Genomic DNA, 16200 nt, shown 5'->3' on the forward strand with positions numbered 1-16200 from the left:
AATGCAGTTTCATCTGATCGTACTTACTTGCCTAAGTGCCTCGCTTGTATATTAATACGTGTATAATACATTATACACACTTATTTACATAATACATAACAATAACACGGACGAACACCGAACCTTAATCTGCTGATGAACCTATGTTAAGCCTACGCAATAAAAACATCGTTGTAATAAACACCTAATATATTATATAAGTCATACATTTTGTAAAGAAAAAAATTCTCTTGTATACATATAACAAAATACGTGAGTAAATAATAATATTGCGAACAATTTTTATTGCACCACCGTTTGTTTCAATTGCCTTATGAATTCAAATCACTGTAGAATATAGACGTGCCATATAGACGGAATATTTAATGGTTTACCAAATAATAATAATAATAATAAAATGAATTTATTAAGTTTTTATAATATTTTGTTTAAATAATTTATTATAAATAAATGTGTATATATATATAAACATTATATAATATCGGGGAGATTTTATATCGTTCGAAAAATATTTTAAGGTTTTTCCCCCTTTTCCTTCTTAAACTGTAAAAGTTACTCGAGAAATGTAAGAAAGTGAATTTCAAGTCGTTGTCGTTTTTTCTTTGCCAATGTAAACTAAACTAAATATTACAGTCTCGTTCAGAACATATATTGCAGTGGTAATTATTTATGAATACATCACATAAAACTAGATTCAAATCGATCGTAAAACATTATAAACTTCTTATCGTTATTAATATTCATCAAACATAAAAATACGCATATTAAATTGAAATACAATAAACCACATTAGTGTTTAAAAGTCACTGAATACCGTTGGAGTACTAAATCGTGCAGATAGTTGCTCAAACGATACAATCGTCGATTATCTCTTGAGGATAATATCAGCTATAGACCACAGTACTTAATCGCTCGTATATCGTGTATAATATGTTTTATATGAATGTTGCTATCCTACACGATCGATAACGATTTAAAGATAAAACACGAGTCACTAGCATAATATAATATTGCCCTATAATGTGTCTGATGCATAAGCAGCATAAAAACAAGGTGCAGTTTTAAGCGATTTCACCAAGATGTATATATATATATAATATATATATTATGTTATAATATTAATACATACAGTTTTATTTTTACCTCAATAAGTCTTACAATATGCAAGTTTCGAGGATTCTTTAGGATAATAAATTATAGATCAATAAATAAATACATATTATATAGCAGTATTTGAAATATCTTATTTTTTTTTAAATCCACGACCAATATTTAATCAACATTATTATAAAGTGTATTTTCAATAAATATAACCCTAAAATAATATAATATTTTTGAATATTTCTGAAATTATGAATGAAAATATCTACAATATTCCAACTAAGCAAATTATAATAGGTACTTAAAAACGTTTGCTATTTATCCAAAATTATGGTAAAAAAATTAATTAAATAATTAATCAATTCTTAATTCCTAATTCCTATTAAAAGTATCACATAATAGTAGATACTTGTATATGGTGCTGTACCAACAAATTGTGTTACTTTTCAGGATTTCCCGAACGTGATTACTCTCTTTCAAGATTTCGAAGTTAAAAGAATAGGATACACGTACATATATATATATATGTGTGTGTATTATGTGTAGCATATAGTTGTGGGTTGTCAGACAATAAGTCACGTAACATGTAAGGGGGTGGGTTTCAGGGATCCGGGACAAAGTTTGTTGTTTCGTGTATGCTGTGCTGAAAGCTTCGATAGTTTAAATCGATGGTAAATTTTAACTAAGTACATCGAATCGGAAGTTATTGACGTTTCGTCGCAAATACGCCGTTGGCTGACGATTAGATCAAATAATGAACATCCCTGAAGGGATTCTGGAGTTCAAGTGACGTAAATTCTAATAAACAGGTAAACTACTTCATATAAATAATATTTGTTTGTGTTTAATAGCTCTGGATATTATAATGCGACAGATTAGTTTGATGGGAACAATATTCATAGTAATAAAATGTCGGGGATATCCGGGATCCAAGTTTATATATTTTCGAATTAATTTTATTCACCATTCAGATATAAAATTAATACGTACCACTACTAGAAAAAAATGTTAAATCGGACTTCAAATGTATGAACGTATTTTTAATATGGTTTTATGAGTTTAATAAATATTGTGAATTATAATCCAAGAATATGCATTAAAATTACTAAATATATGCACATAAAATGATCGAAGGGCGAGTGTTTAATTAATAAATTAAAAATAAAACATGTTAATACGTGTTGAAAAGCTATAAAAAAATATTAATAAAAGTATAGGGGTAGGTATAATATTAAATAATATGTTAAAAATAAAGTGAATGACTTATTGATAGCAGGTAATATCGATGAAAATAAAAATAAAATAAAATGTTTGTATAAAAAAAGTACAAAAAAACAAATCTTAAAATCGTAAATTCAAATTAAAATAAAAAATAAAACCAATAAATTTAATGTTAAACAACTATGCTCACTCATCTGTAACAACCATAACATTTCTAAGAATTTTGGTATATAGCTAGGTGTTGTCTAAAATAAAGGTACAAACATTGCAGTATTTATATCACTGAAGTTCCTTATAACCTACAACTAGCATGTTAACAATAATAACTAGGACTAGGATTAATATGATATATAAAGTAGGTTGTAAAATATAATGCTAAAATATTTAATGAATTTTGCAATTTTTTCCAAATTACCATTAAATGAAAGATAAGAGTACCCATATTTAATAAACATATTGAATGTGTGATTATTTTTTATGCACCTAAACTAATTTTTTTTTTTTTTGTATTTCTTTCAAATACATCTATGGAATTTTCAATATATTTTTACTTTTATTTTTTTTTTTTGTTATAGTAGAAAGAAATCATCAATTTTATAAAAATGAAATCAGAAACGTAACGTGATATAGGCATATAGCCTCTACATTACATTCGTTTGAATGTCATATAATAATGTGCATCATTTATTTTGTTTAAAGTTGTTATAATATCCAATATTATTTAATATATGTTATTATTAAGGCTCGGATTTATATGTAAATACATATTTTTTACTGTGACTTGATAAATTAATTTAGGTGAGTGATAAATTCGTTTCAAGGGATTTCCAATGAAATAAACTATATTTTATTTTACATATTTTTACATATTTCTCAATAATTCTGTTTTTGTTACATATTTCGACAATTTTTCATTAAATGATCTATTTAACGTGTTTAGCACACGAATTTCACCGAATAACAGAAACCACCCGATCAACATTTATAAAAGTATACGAATTAATAATATCTACAGCCCAAAAGATATTTTTAAAAGCTCCTACTCGTATCGAAATATTTAAAAATAATATGTAGCCGGATTTAAGCCTCTCTCCACAACCAATTATTGTTACCAGATGGGATCTTGGTTAAATGCCGATAATTATTATATTCTTTTAAATTTGAAAATTTAAAAATGCGTGTTATTATAAATTGTAATCAAGATAATTAACATTTTTTTTTTTAGCTTTTTTTATTTATATTTTATAATTTTTAATACTTATTTTTTTTTTAATAATTTTACTATTTAAAATATAATTTGTTTCATTAGAAACTCATATGGATATAGTATTTAATTAAATACGAATAAATAAATCATGTTAGTAAAATACATATTTTGGTAGCATAAATACATATTTTGGTTTCATAAATACATATAAATCCAAGCCCTAGCTATTAAAATTCGGGATATATGCGCGTTCATACATTTACGTAAGTAAGTATAGTATTATGTTACGTTTGCGAAGCTAACCTGCCGATCCAAAAGAAGCATGAGGGAAATTGCGCGCGACAATCGGAAGCATGACACCTGAAGACATGTGCAGCCCTATGTTGAGAACATGCACAGCAAACGACACGGCCACGATGATCCATCCCCAACCACCTTCCGGGTAGTAGTGCTGCTTGAGAGTTGGTACTTCGGTTTTGACCACCACCGGACACAGCACTTCACTGCAACTGGGCAGGTCGCTGCACGTCGCCAGTCCCGAATCCAAGTCAGCTTCCATGTGTGCCATTCTACTGCCACTGGTTGGTTTGCCGTTCGGTCGCCACTGGTCCACTACTGATGCTACGTGGCGACCGACTATGTGGGCCGTTCGTTTTCGTCACCACTGCAGCCACCGCCCCTGCAGCTGTCGCTCGAGTAAAGCCGACTGTAATACGGATCTATCGTAATTACCGGTGATTTGACGAAAGCGAGCGATATATAATTAGGAAGTATATTATGAAAAAATGTATGGCATAAAAAATATACTCAAAGTTAAATAACTGTCTAATGAAATGTGGAAAAAATACCATGGGAGTTAAACGAACTAAGAATAATAATGATATAATTATATTAATATTATAAATCAATAAAAATTATGTAAAATAAATTAGTATTTTTTTTTTTTTTTTGCTTGTATAGGGATATTTTACGCTAAAATATTAGTCATTTTTCCAATACATAATTCACGCATGTAAGTTATTAAAACACATGCATTTCTATTATCCATATTATATTTCTTATATGATTGTTTTTTATGCCATAAATTTCTTCAGTAATATTTTTTTGAGAATCGTATACAAACCATCTTCTAGAATGGTTATAATATATTTATAAAATTAATATAGCATTCGTTCTAGCCGACTGCTAAATATAGGTGTGACGTGTGCACGATCCGAATGCTACAAAACTTGGGAATTGATCTGTTTTCAGCTAACCAAATTAATGAATCAAAAGAAACTCGACCTGGGGGGGCGTGTATATTGAAACGCAATTATTGTTATCCTCCTGCATCCCAACCTGAACGTTCATCGTTACATCCGCAAAACCTGTTTGTCTGTTTTTTACGCGTTTTTTTATTATCCACGAGGCTTATTTTCGAAAAAAATAATGTAACGAATTAACTCATCATAGCTAAAATAAAAGACTTGATATCGACACTTTGTATCTACGTTATTTACCTAAATATTCATTTCAGAAGATTCTTCTATACCATAAACGCATGATAGTGGAAAGTATCCCCGAGATAGTATCATATATTTTATTATTTTATTAACGTCTATTGATACTTACATTACGAATTACACATAGGATTTCTCTTTTATATGATACAGTTAATTTATTATTTAAACAAGAAATGCGTTAAAATCATAATATAAACAAAATTAACTTAAGATCGATATCAAAAATGATTTATCGTGATTTGTATTATACATATTTCAGATATTATAATACTATTAAAAGTAATATATGAAACAAGTTGGAAATATAAACTATAAAAACATTTATATAATAATTTAGTTATTTATAATGAACAATCTGTTAACAAATTACACGACAATTTTAAATAGAGCTCGTAAAAAGTATAATATAGACATGATAAAATATGAAAATAAAAAACGCGCCTATTGAAAAAAAATTACTGTAACAAGATATTTAAAAAAAACTGTTTACTTGGGTGAATTTGGTGGTACGAACTCGAATATAACAAGAAATTGAACCCGGTTTACACAGTACGATGGAAAAAAATATTGGCCATTGGTTCAACGGTGATCTAGAAAGGACGATCGGCAAAGTAATAAAACCGGATTTGAATCGGAATATGACACGAACGAAATAAGTCAAAAACGTAAAAAAAAAATGAAATTTTTGTGCTTGTATCGAAATCGGTTCCGAGAAACAGCAGACAGATCGCGTGCACACGCCGTCGACAGACACATATTATTATGATAATATAAAGACGAAGCAATGCCGAATATGGTCTGCGGATTACCTCATGGACGTGGAAGCTGAGCCCACGTTATCTGGTCCATTTATAGCTGAAAACCAGTAATTTCCCGCACTAGAACGAAATATTATATTTTTTTTTCTTTCAAAATCCTAATTGGGTCTTAAAAAATTAACGAATCGCGCGCACATGGCATCGTCAGATATCACTGTCCTATACGTAGATATATATTTATATATAACCACGAAAAGGTAGAAAAACGACAGGCGGCACACCGCGATGAGCGAAAAAATGTCCACCGCGGACGCACACTGGTGACCGTCAGGGCGAACGCGACGGCAGTGTAATCGAGACTGGAGTGTTGCTCACTGGTTGCGAGCTTCGAACGACAGCGGCGGCGGCGGCGGCTGCGATCGCGGCGGCAACGTCGGCGGCAGCACAAACCTCCCTCACCATCGCGCGGTGAGCATTATAATAATAAATATTATTTTATACGATCTTGATTGCTCTGTTTGGGGGGACCCCAGAGGGAGAAGTAGCCAACTGTATATGATAATTATAATTATTATCGGATGTCTTGGTTTTGCAGCGCGTCTCCGAATCAGTGGCGTATCTAATGTCCGACGAGGCGGGGAAGGGGTATGATTAATAATTGATTTTATTCAATTGTAATATTAATTTTAAATTTTATTTATTACGCTTATTCGACAATTGTATTATTGTAAATACGATTAAATAAAAAAACCTCAAGGCCCAACGGGGCCTATCCACACATAACACTTCCTTTTAAATACATAGAGCTGGCCGGAATATATGAGTGCGAGTCACTGCTCGTGTACAATGTTAAAATAATTTTATGTTTGCGGCGTGTATTATAATAATAATAATATTATATTATGGGTATCGTGTTTGTACGAGCATATTATAATGCTATGCGTCATGAAACGATTTTCTGACTTTTTTTGTTTACACGATTTGGCGCCTTTGTCCGTTACACAGCCGAGTGCGTGGATGCACACACACACTAATAAAGTCAAAGTTCAAAGTTAGTTTATGCGATCGTGCCGAAGACTTGAGTTGACAGTGTGACTAGGTCTGACTAGTCGATCGCTTGAAAGTCCGTCGTAATTCGTATAATAAAACCGGCTACTGATGTGACGATAACATTTGTTTAAATATAACTTATTATAGTTGTTTTGCACTGACGATAGATTTGCGAATACGACGTAAAGTAAATCCAATAAATAAGGTTGACATTTAATATTTATAACTCTGCAAATGAATCCATTACAATATGTTCTTCTAAACGTTATAAACGACGATATTATGACTATTAGCCAAAAACTAAACCGTAGTGGCGAGAATTGGCTAATGAATGGTTAGTTAATAATCGTAAATTATAATAGTTTTGAGGTGTATTCAACATAAATACCGTTGCTATTAATTATTATTATGCGATATCATAGCACAGTTATTTGGCATAAAATTAATCTCAAGTCTCAACGCGCGCATATTGTAATAGTGCCGTTATAATAATATATCGGTCGGTAGTTGCTACTATATAATTATGTTACTTTTTCAATGTCACGATAATATGGATACAACTCATACACAGCCAGAGACTGATACAAATAAGGGGGCTATAAAATGTAAGGGCTTAGGCACTACCCCGAAAAACTGTTTTGAAGAGTATTTTTCATTCATATTAATTAATATGTGTAAGTAATCGTAATACTTAAAATAACTCATAATGCCTAACTACAATATTTAATAATATAATGTTTATGGTTTATTCCCTTTTAAAGCTATGAGTATTTCATTTTGTATTTTATCAATTTGTAAAATTATTTATATTTATATGACAAAATATTTTGTATATAGTTTATCTCTTTTTTTCATTTTTTTTATTATTAGATATGCCCTGGGATACGATACGTAGGTAAGTAAATAACTCACATGACACAGTATAGAAAATAGTGTAGAAAATATAGTTTAAGAAAAAACAATGTATTCATCACATCTTGTTGTTTTCGAAAAATATTAAGCAATACAGGAAAAATAAACGTTTTAGGAAGAATGCATTTTTTTAGTAAATACCTAAGACTGTATACATTCAAAATTACTTTCTTCAATCGCCTTAATAATTTCAGTTATAATGAATAGTTATAATTTAATAATAATCAATATTGACAGAGAAACTATACAATAATTATTACAATAAAATTACATTACTATACAATAGTTTGCCTGTCACTGGCAGCTTAAAATATCATAATGCTTTTATTTATTAAGTTTTAATGTTTTAATTAGAATATAAATATGAATATAACACATTGACAATCTATAATGGATATCATATGTGACTGGAATAGTAAGTTTTTTTTATAACGAGTTTGTGTGGATGAGAAATAAACCATGTACAAACATATAGCTGCACTAATCAAAAAAGTATATCAGGTGGTATAATTAATATGATATTTTCGAATTAATTTAAATTTTATGTAATTATGTTTGAAAACACCAGAGACCAATCGATAATTTTCAATTCAATTTCTCGTCACTAACATACATTTTAGAGTAAAAAATTACGACTGGAATATTTAGAATATTGTAAACATCATTATTATGTGATATCAAACTGGTAATTGATTTCGTATTTTTATGTAAAAACTGTAATTTTAAACAGCTAGACATTTTCAAACTATTTATAAATTGTGTGACTTGAGAATGATGAGATAATTTTGTTGTCTACGAAACAATAGGTACAAATATGTTAAAGATGAAATGCTAATTATTACTGAATGTGTTTAAATTAGACACTGACCGTAACGAACTTTAACCCCAAGGTTAAAGGTTTCAAATGGGGCATGTGCGTGTACAGTCATCAGAAATCCTTATAATTGACGCCAAAAACAACAAGGTAATAAATAGCGGATAATAAAAAAAAAAAACCAAAAAATTATAAAGCGGATTTGACCCCATTCGGACTTTGTAATTTCTTTTTTAGCAACTTATTTCTAATAATGTACACGAAAGTGGTAATTTTAATAGCGACCTCGAACGACAGTGACTAAAAATAAAGTAAAATTACAAGTACCTATAGTACCTACACAACTGCTGTTGTTTGAATATATATAAAAAAAAATACTTGATATTTTATTTATTATAATCATGCATTATCTCTTTTTAATTAGACATAATTGTAATATTATGATCGGTTTTTTTTTTTCAAAACAATATATATATATATATGTATAGATACTTATTATCTTATAAAGTATAATATAATGAAGACATAAAATCGTCCAACTCTTATTTATGTACCGTTTTATAACGATGCATGTATAGGTGCATGTTAATATTGTTTTCTTTAATGTGCTCGTGTAAGTCGTTTTGCGGAGTTTATATGCTGTAACCAAGAGTTTATGCGAATAATTAATACGACTAGTCTGTTATAATGATTGTTTAAATTTGCATGCAGTAAGCGCTATACATCGGACTAGAGAACGGTGATTTAAGCAGAAAAAATAAATATAATTATTAGCAATTTGTCTATTCCGTATCTGAAAGCAGAATTACCATACATAATTGTGATGCATAGACGTGTTTGTTAGTTTTAGAAGAAAATCAAACAGCCGTGGGCTGGCTGCTTCTATACGCCAGTGTGCGTATACGTCATCATTCGTATATTTAATGTCTCCGCCCTATATGTCCGTCACGAGAAAATAAGTACAGCATATAATAAAATAGTATGCCTTACAGGGTAAATAATAATAATAATAAAAACATAATAACAGGTACCGATATACTTGTGTGTATATAAATTCTATTTCTTGAAAAAACAGTATAATAACTAACCGTATACGTCTGTTAATTACAGACGTTTTAATATTTATAAACAAATATATTATTTATTCGAATATTAAAACAAAGAGTTATATACTTGTGCGTGATATAAATATTACACTCTACGAAGGAATTAATTCACAATTATGATTTATGCCCGTGTACATAATATTATATAATCGTATAAGATATGAGAAATTTGAATGTACCGTTGAAAGAAAAAAAAAATCAAAAATGTGCGTACATAATATAATATATTAAATAAAAACACACAATGTATTGTGCGTATATATGCAGTATAATACGAGAACAATTTCGAAAAAATGCCCGTATAGGTAGATAAAAAAGCGACGACAAAAAACATGTAGATTATCGGGACGAGTGGCGACAAGCCGGGAGACGGTAGAAGATCGGTTAATACCTGTCAGCGATTTTTATGCAACCCTATCGCCATATATTATCCTTAAATTCGACGGAAACTACGGTTTGTTTAATTTCCCGTTGCATTTATGGTCGAGCATATATATGAAGGTATTTTTAATTAAATTCCTCGAGCACGTGCACGGTAGGCATTCCACAAAATGAGAATTCTCTATATTATAGTCAACGGAAGCACAATATTATTTTCTTCTTCTATCGACACGGTTGCTTAACTAAACGGAAACGTAACCGCATGAATGATAATTCCGAAAACATGATATCCTTTCTTTGTCTGTAAAATATTATTTTTATTCGAGACGTTATGACGACGACGATATCCAAAATATAATATGTAATATGTAGTTTGTGTGCAATTTGAGTTGCATAGCTTTAGAATAGGAACTTAACTGTAGTTGTCGGAGACTCGGAGTTATTTTAACAGTTCTATTGATTTAAAACGTTCAATCAATACTATCAATCATCGATAATAATAATACTTTAAAAGTAATTATATTAATTTACGTCAATAATTTATGATTATAATTAACTGTAGTAAACATAATTAAGTACTAATTAATATGACGAATAAAACATTACCTAATACATATTTATCTATAAAATTGATTTTAAATAAATGTATAGGTTATACGTGCTCAGGCAAGTGGATAGATGATTATTCCTAAAATTGAATAATGATATTATTGTTACACTCTAAACACTAACACATACGTTTAAAATGCCAATTATATTTTAAGAAAAATCATTAGAAGCTACTTAAAAATAAAAACGATGAAACAGACAAAATACCTTAAACGATCAGCTTGAAATTGCAACAATGTATGGGTATGGGTATAGCAATAGAAATCCAATCACTTACCTGAAAAAAAAGGAAAAATGTCAAACGTTAAACTTACACAAAAAATAACTAAAACATACAAATACAAATAGCATAATTAAATGCTACAATGGGGTAAAAAATTATTTTAATATATTTCGTTATCGAATGTATTAATAAAATAGGAATAAATTCTAAAATGAGTATAATATGTGAGCATACACAAGTCTCACGCCGTTTATTCGGCTGTACAAGTTATAATACAGTTTCAACTTTCAACGTTTCCATATGCTGTTGATTTGTTGGTCTGTTTTTGGTTTTGGCACCAAAGAAGTTTTGCTAAAAACCAACGAAATTCTGTCCTGTACGTAGCTTGCCGGTGGCTTTTGTGCGACGTATATTTGTTATAATAAATTGTTCACTGTGTTTATTATAATATGCAAGCAGATACTCCTATTTTGAACACCGATAAGTCATATGACCACGAAGGATGAAATACGTAACGTATTTATATATTGTACGCTTATTTACTTATTCAATTTACTATTTCGGTCCAATGACCAGATCGTAATAATAATATTAACAACAACATAAACTTATCGAGTACAGCACAGTCCAACCAATCTGTATATTAAAGTCCTTTTACATAATAGAAAAAGTAGGCATTTTTATTTTTATTCATGTAGTTATTATTTATGAACTGGCTTTGGCGCCAACGAGCCTAACGCAGAAGTTCCGTATTTTTGGTCCAATACGTATTTTACCATTTTAGGGATGTTTTAACGGTTCCTATCTCCCCCAACCGCAATGAAAATTCACAGACACCAAACTGTATTTATTATTTTATGTCATGTGAATACGCTTCTTCTCTGGTTGTGATATTTCTGACAAACTCGTAACTTTGCTTTTTTATTTTGTAAGTAATACATTAAATGAAATTGATGTTTGGAAAACTACAATCTGGATTTATTTTTCTGCTTATAAAAATATGTACATGAAAATGTAAATTTTATCAAACAAATTTATGTGTGAATTTAACCAGCTGAAATACTTCATACAAATTTATAATATTTATATAAATTGTATAATATATAAGTATTGAAAAGTCCAAATAGTTTTGGTAATTATATTATTTTATTTTAATATAAAATGTATTATTTAAAACAAAAATATGACATTTTTTTTTTCGTATTGACCTGACCATTTTATAACAACAAAACGTTTAAAATTATTTATGAATAAATGGTACCAATTTTTACATATATATTTAGAAATATATATTATAATATATAAAATAGTATAAAGTATAAATAAGTGTATTTACCGATCATAGTTTTTATATTTTGTACATATAAAATATACTCAAAATTATTTAAGTACATATTATATTTATTTTATAAAAAAACAATCTGTAGATGTGCTATTATGTTATTACATAATGTTAGAGTGCATATAATACGAATGCATTCATTATGCCACCAGTTAAAAAAAAAAAAAAATTATAAAAATAACCTATGGATCAGTTAAATTTTTACTTTAAAATACTTTGAGCATACATTTATTACAATGATCTGTACAGGTACATTTTAAACATATGGCTGCAAGTCACTAATTGTATAAACAATCGTAAAATGATTGATTATATAGGTAAGTCCGTAAAAAGCAACACATTTTATCTCACTTTATGTAATGCCTACCAGGTTAACAGAAACGTGATTTATGATACATTTTAAAACTATAATAAACTATTATACAGGCTGTCGAATATGTGAATTATATCGTCTCATTTTTAGGACTTAATTAATTTAAATAGATTTTATCTATAAGTGTATTATTTATGCGTAATTATATGAAACAGTATGTGTGTGTCTACTCTGAAAATCAAACGGCCTTATGTGATACTAGATAGGTATAATTTACTTCTATGTATATTCTCGAGTTCAAACTTCATTTTAATTTACCTAGTCATTAAGGAGCTATGTAATATATTATTTGCAATTTCTTGGCACTAAATTATCATTATTTCTTCTGGGATCGAAAAAGTAAACACGTGCGATGACCTGTCACTTTTTAACGCTAATTCATGCACCGATGACTTATAGTGTCTTCATTAAGGTTGAAGCCTATTAAAACTGACAGTTTATATACAAAACGTTAATAGTACAAAATAGCAAACCTCATAATTTCACTCAGATCGGCAAGAAAGGAAACCTAAAGATTACTCTTACCACAAAAATGTGATGTATAACGAATGTTTAGTTGGATCATATGAAAAAGATCCACGGCATTGATCAACACTAATGTTATTCTAAAAATATGAAGTCTCTATTTCCAGTTTTAATCTATAAATATATAAATACTAAGCTAAATAATATGTTTCGAGAAATAACATGACACTTAGCTAGATATATGTTAACAAAGTATGTTTACGGTAGTTCAGAAAATATTATTTAAATTATTGTTCTGCGTGAGCTGACACACGGCCAACAAAATCTGCTTCGGACTAAATAATTTACTACACAAATATTTATAATAGGTAATTTATCATGATAATATGGACTATTAATAAAAATATATTATATTGGTCGATAGCGAGAATGCAGATCTAAATGACAAAAAATGTATAAGTTCACATTATATGGTTATAAGTATAACGTAAAACTAAGTATTTGTATATTTATATTATTGATAGTAATGCCACTACAGTGCTATATACCTATATAGTTTTATACCACAACGTAAATGCAACCAATCTAACTTTAATACGAATAAATATTAAAAAGTTAATTAAACATCCAATCATTAAAAAATAAATTGATTTTTATGATACTACAGCATTACTTATATATAAGCGTCCAAGGTAGTCTAAACAACTATTTAGTTGATTAAAAAAATACATAAAATGAATCTATTTTCAAATGAACTTATATATACACACTGTATTTGAAATAACGTTTCGTATACGAATATAATATGATACGATTATATGTTCTTTAAGATAATCCAATTCACAAAATAGCTAAGATATAACCGTTAAAATCTCATTACTCTGCTGTTTTTCGTATTATTAAAATATCAAGTGCCTATATTATTAAAAGTGTGTACTAATACGTATTATTGTATACTTTTGTTGAATAGCTATGAGCGTATTATAGGTACAACTTAATATTTAATAGATTTTAATTAACTGCGAGGACAGCCTAACAATCTCGAACCACCACAATGAATAAAAAAAATACGTGATGTATAACCGACGTTTATTTGCATACATTTTTTTTTTAAACAAATATAATGATTTTTAAATCGTTTTCGTTGTATATATTTTAATTTATAGTAATAATATAGTTGTGCCCTTCCATTAATAATTTAATAATTGCTAGGCCTACCTGGCTCGGGACGTAGTTTAACCCATCATATTATAATCGTGAATTTAATACGCTGGATAATAAACATAGATTAATTGGAATATTAATTTATTCAATTTTAATTTGATTGAAACCACACCGAAAGTTTGCAAGAACGATAAATCGATAACTTTAAAACTAGTTTACTAACTCAATATGACAAAATATGTTTAGTAGTCAATAGGTAAAACAAAATGAGAAATACAAAGAAAAAACCCTATAGTCTCGCACAGTCGTTAATATTAAAAAATAAATACAATTGAATATCACGGTTTTTTTTGACACTTGCTTGGATTAACGCCAAAGAAAATGTGACAAATTAACATAGTTTGTGCTTCCACGGAAACAATAACTTTCAAAAACACTCTGAGTGGAATAGAGTTTTGTTTTGTTCTTTTTTTTATTATTACTATTTTCTTTTGAAAACATACACACGAGTTTTCATTAAAAGCGTTTTCCTGTGAATGCATAGACGAAAAAAATAAAAATTGTCATCCAAAACTGGTTTTTTTGGTCTTATTCTTTAATACACAGATAATGATGAGAATTCTTGTGCCGAAATCCCTTTGCGTTATCAAAACAGTAAACACCTGATTGATGTGTGGGAATTTACAAATATTTGTATGCCGATCACGCAGATCGAATTACCATAACCTGTTAAGTTGTAATTACTAATCAACTATTAAACACGCAATTCAAAATCACTATTGGCTTCACTGCCTCAATTGATTTGAGCGTTCAGTAATAATAATTACATACATTAAAATTAAATTCTACCCACATAATAATATATGATAATATATTTGTCTGTTGTTATTGTTTATGTAATGGTATTATATGATGATGAGACGCTTTCGATTTCTATCGGTGACTTCGATGACAATATTTAGCAGTGATCATTAAGTACAATAAAATAACGCGTATCAAATAAATAAATGTGATATAATATTCATCAGATTATTGCAAAAAAAAAAAAAAATGATAATTATTTTAAAGCATAAAATATCAAAATACCTATAACTCTTTTATTATTAATTCACATATTTCATTGATAAATAACGAAATAAGTTTGTAAAAAGTTGTATAATATTTAATATTCAAAATTACAGTTGTGAGATTTTACATAATTTAGATTATAAACATTTGCATATAGTTTTATTGGATAAAAATTAAATGTAAACATAGTTACAGACTCTGAACTATGTACAGTTCAATAAAGCGTAATGAACCAAATGAATCCAATATATATTATTAATGGAATAGCATCATGTTTTGATAAAATATATTAACTTATTGAAACCTATGTACTTAAAACCTGAAATATTAAATTTTAGTTGTAACGTTTACGTAACTGTAATAGTTTCATAAAATCAATGCACACGCGCTATTTAAATTAATTTTGATACTTTATGTTATTATAATAATATACATTATACACCACTATATTTATAAATAAGTAGTGGGTTTATAAAGTAATAAATACGAACTTATTCTGCAATTACACGTTACATTATTATATACTCTATAAGTCGTTTTACTTGTAATACGAATATTATTTTTAATTTGTTGGTAGATAGTAGGCATCGTGTTATTTAAATAATTGATTTACCATCGACATTTGTCTACGTAAGTGTTTCAGCGTAGTTTTCTTTATAAGATATGACGACGTATTGTTACCGTTTAAATACAAAAATTAAAGTCATTATATTTTATGACAATTTACATTTTTTCGTATAGAACAGAAAATAAATTACTATTAAAATATAAATAATTTTCTTTGACATAAACAATACCTATATGTAAATTATATACCTACTCGTGTAAAATATCGAACATGGTTTTTTTTCATTATCGTATAATAAAATCAATATATTTCCTTCAATAATAGTGTGATAGTATA

At 28.4% G+C, this 16200-nt stretch overlaps 1 protein-coding gene across 5 annotated transcripts in view; it reads right to left on the reverse strand.

Annotated features, from left to right (window-relative positions):
• LOC132919425 (monocarboxylate transporter 10) overlaps nucleotides 1-16200 on the reverse strand; it is a 329301-nt gene that overhangs the window by 83602 nt on the left and 229499 nt on the right. The window contains exons 1-2 of one of the 5 annotated variants that reach the window (XM_060981018.1): nucleotides 5841-6164; nucleotides 3833-4235 (exon numbers count right to left, since the gene is read on the reverse strand). The exons of 3 other annotated variants lie outside the window; for them this stretch is intronic. In XM_060981018.1, the coding sequence (XP_060837001.1) occupies nucleotides 3833-4097 (265 nt within the window). In that variant the 5' untranslated portion in view covers nucleotides 4098-4235; nucleotides 5841-6164. Of the gene's footprint in view, nucleotides 1-3832; nucleotides 4249-5840; nucleotides 6165-16200 lie in introns of those variants that run through there. One more of the 5 variants, XM_060981019.1, reaches the window with a different exon arrangement.

Source organism: Rhopalosiphum padi, chromosome 2 (assembly GCF_020882245.1).
Source record: "Rhopalosiphum padi isolate XX-2018 chromosome 2, ASM2088224v1, whole genome shotgun sequence".
Lineage (NCBI taxonomy): Eukaryota > Metazoa > Arthropoda > Insecta > Hemiptera > Aphididae > Rhopalosiphum > Rhopalosiphum padi.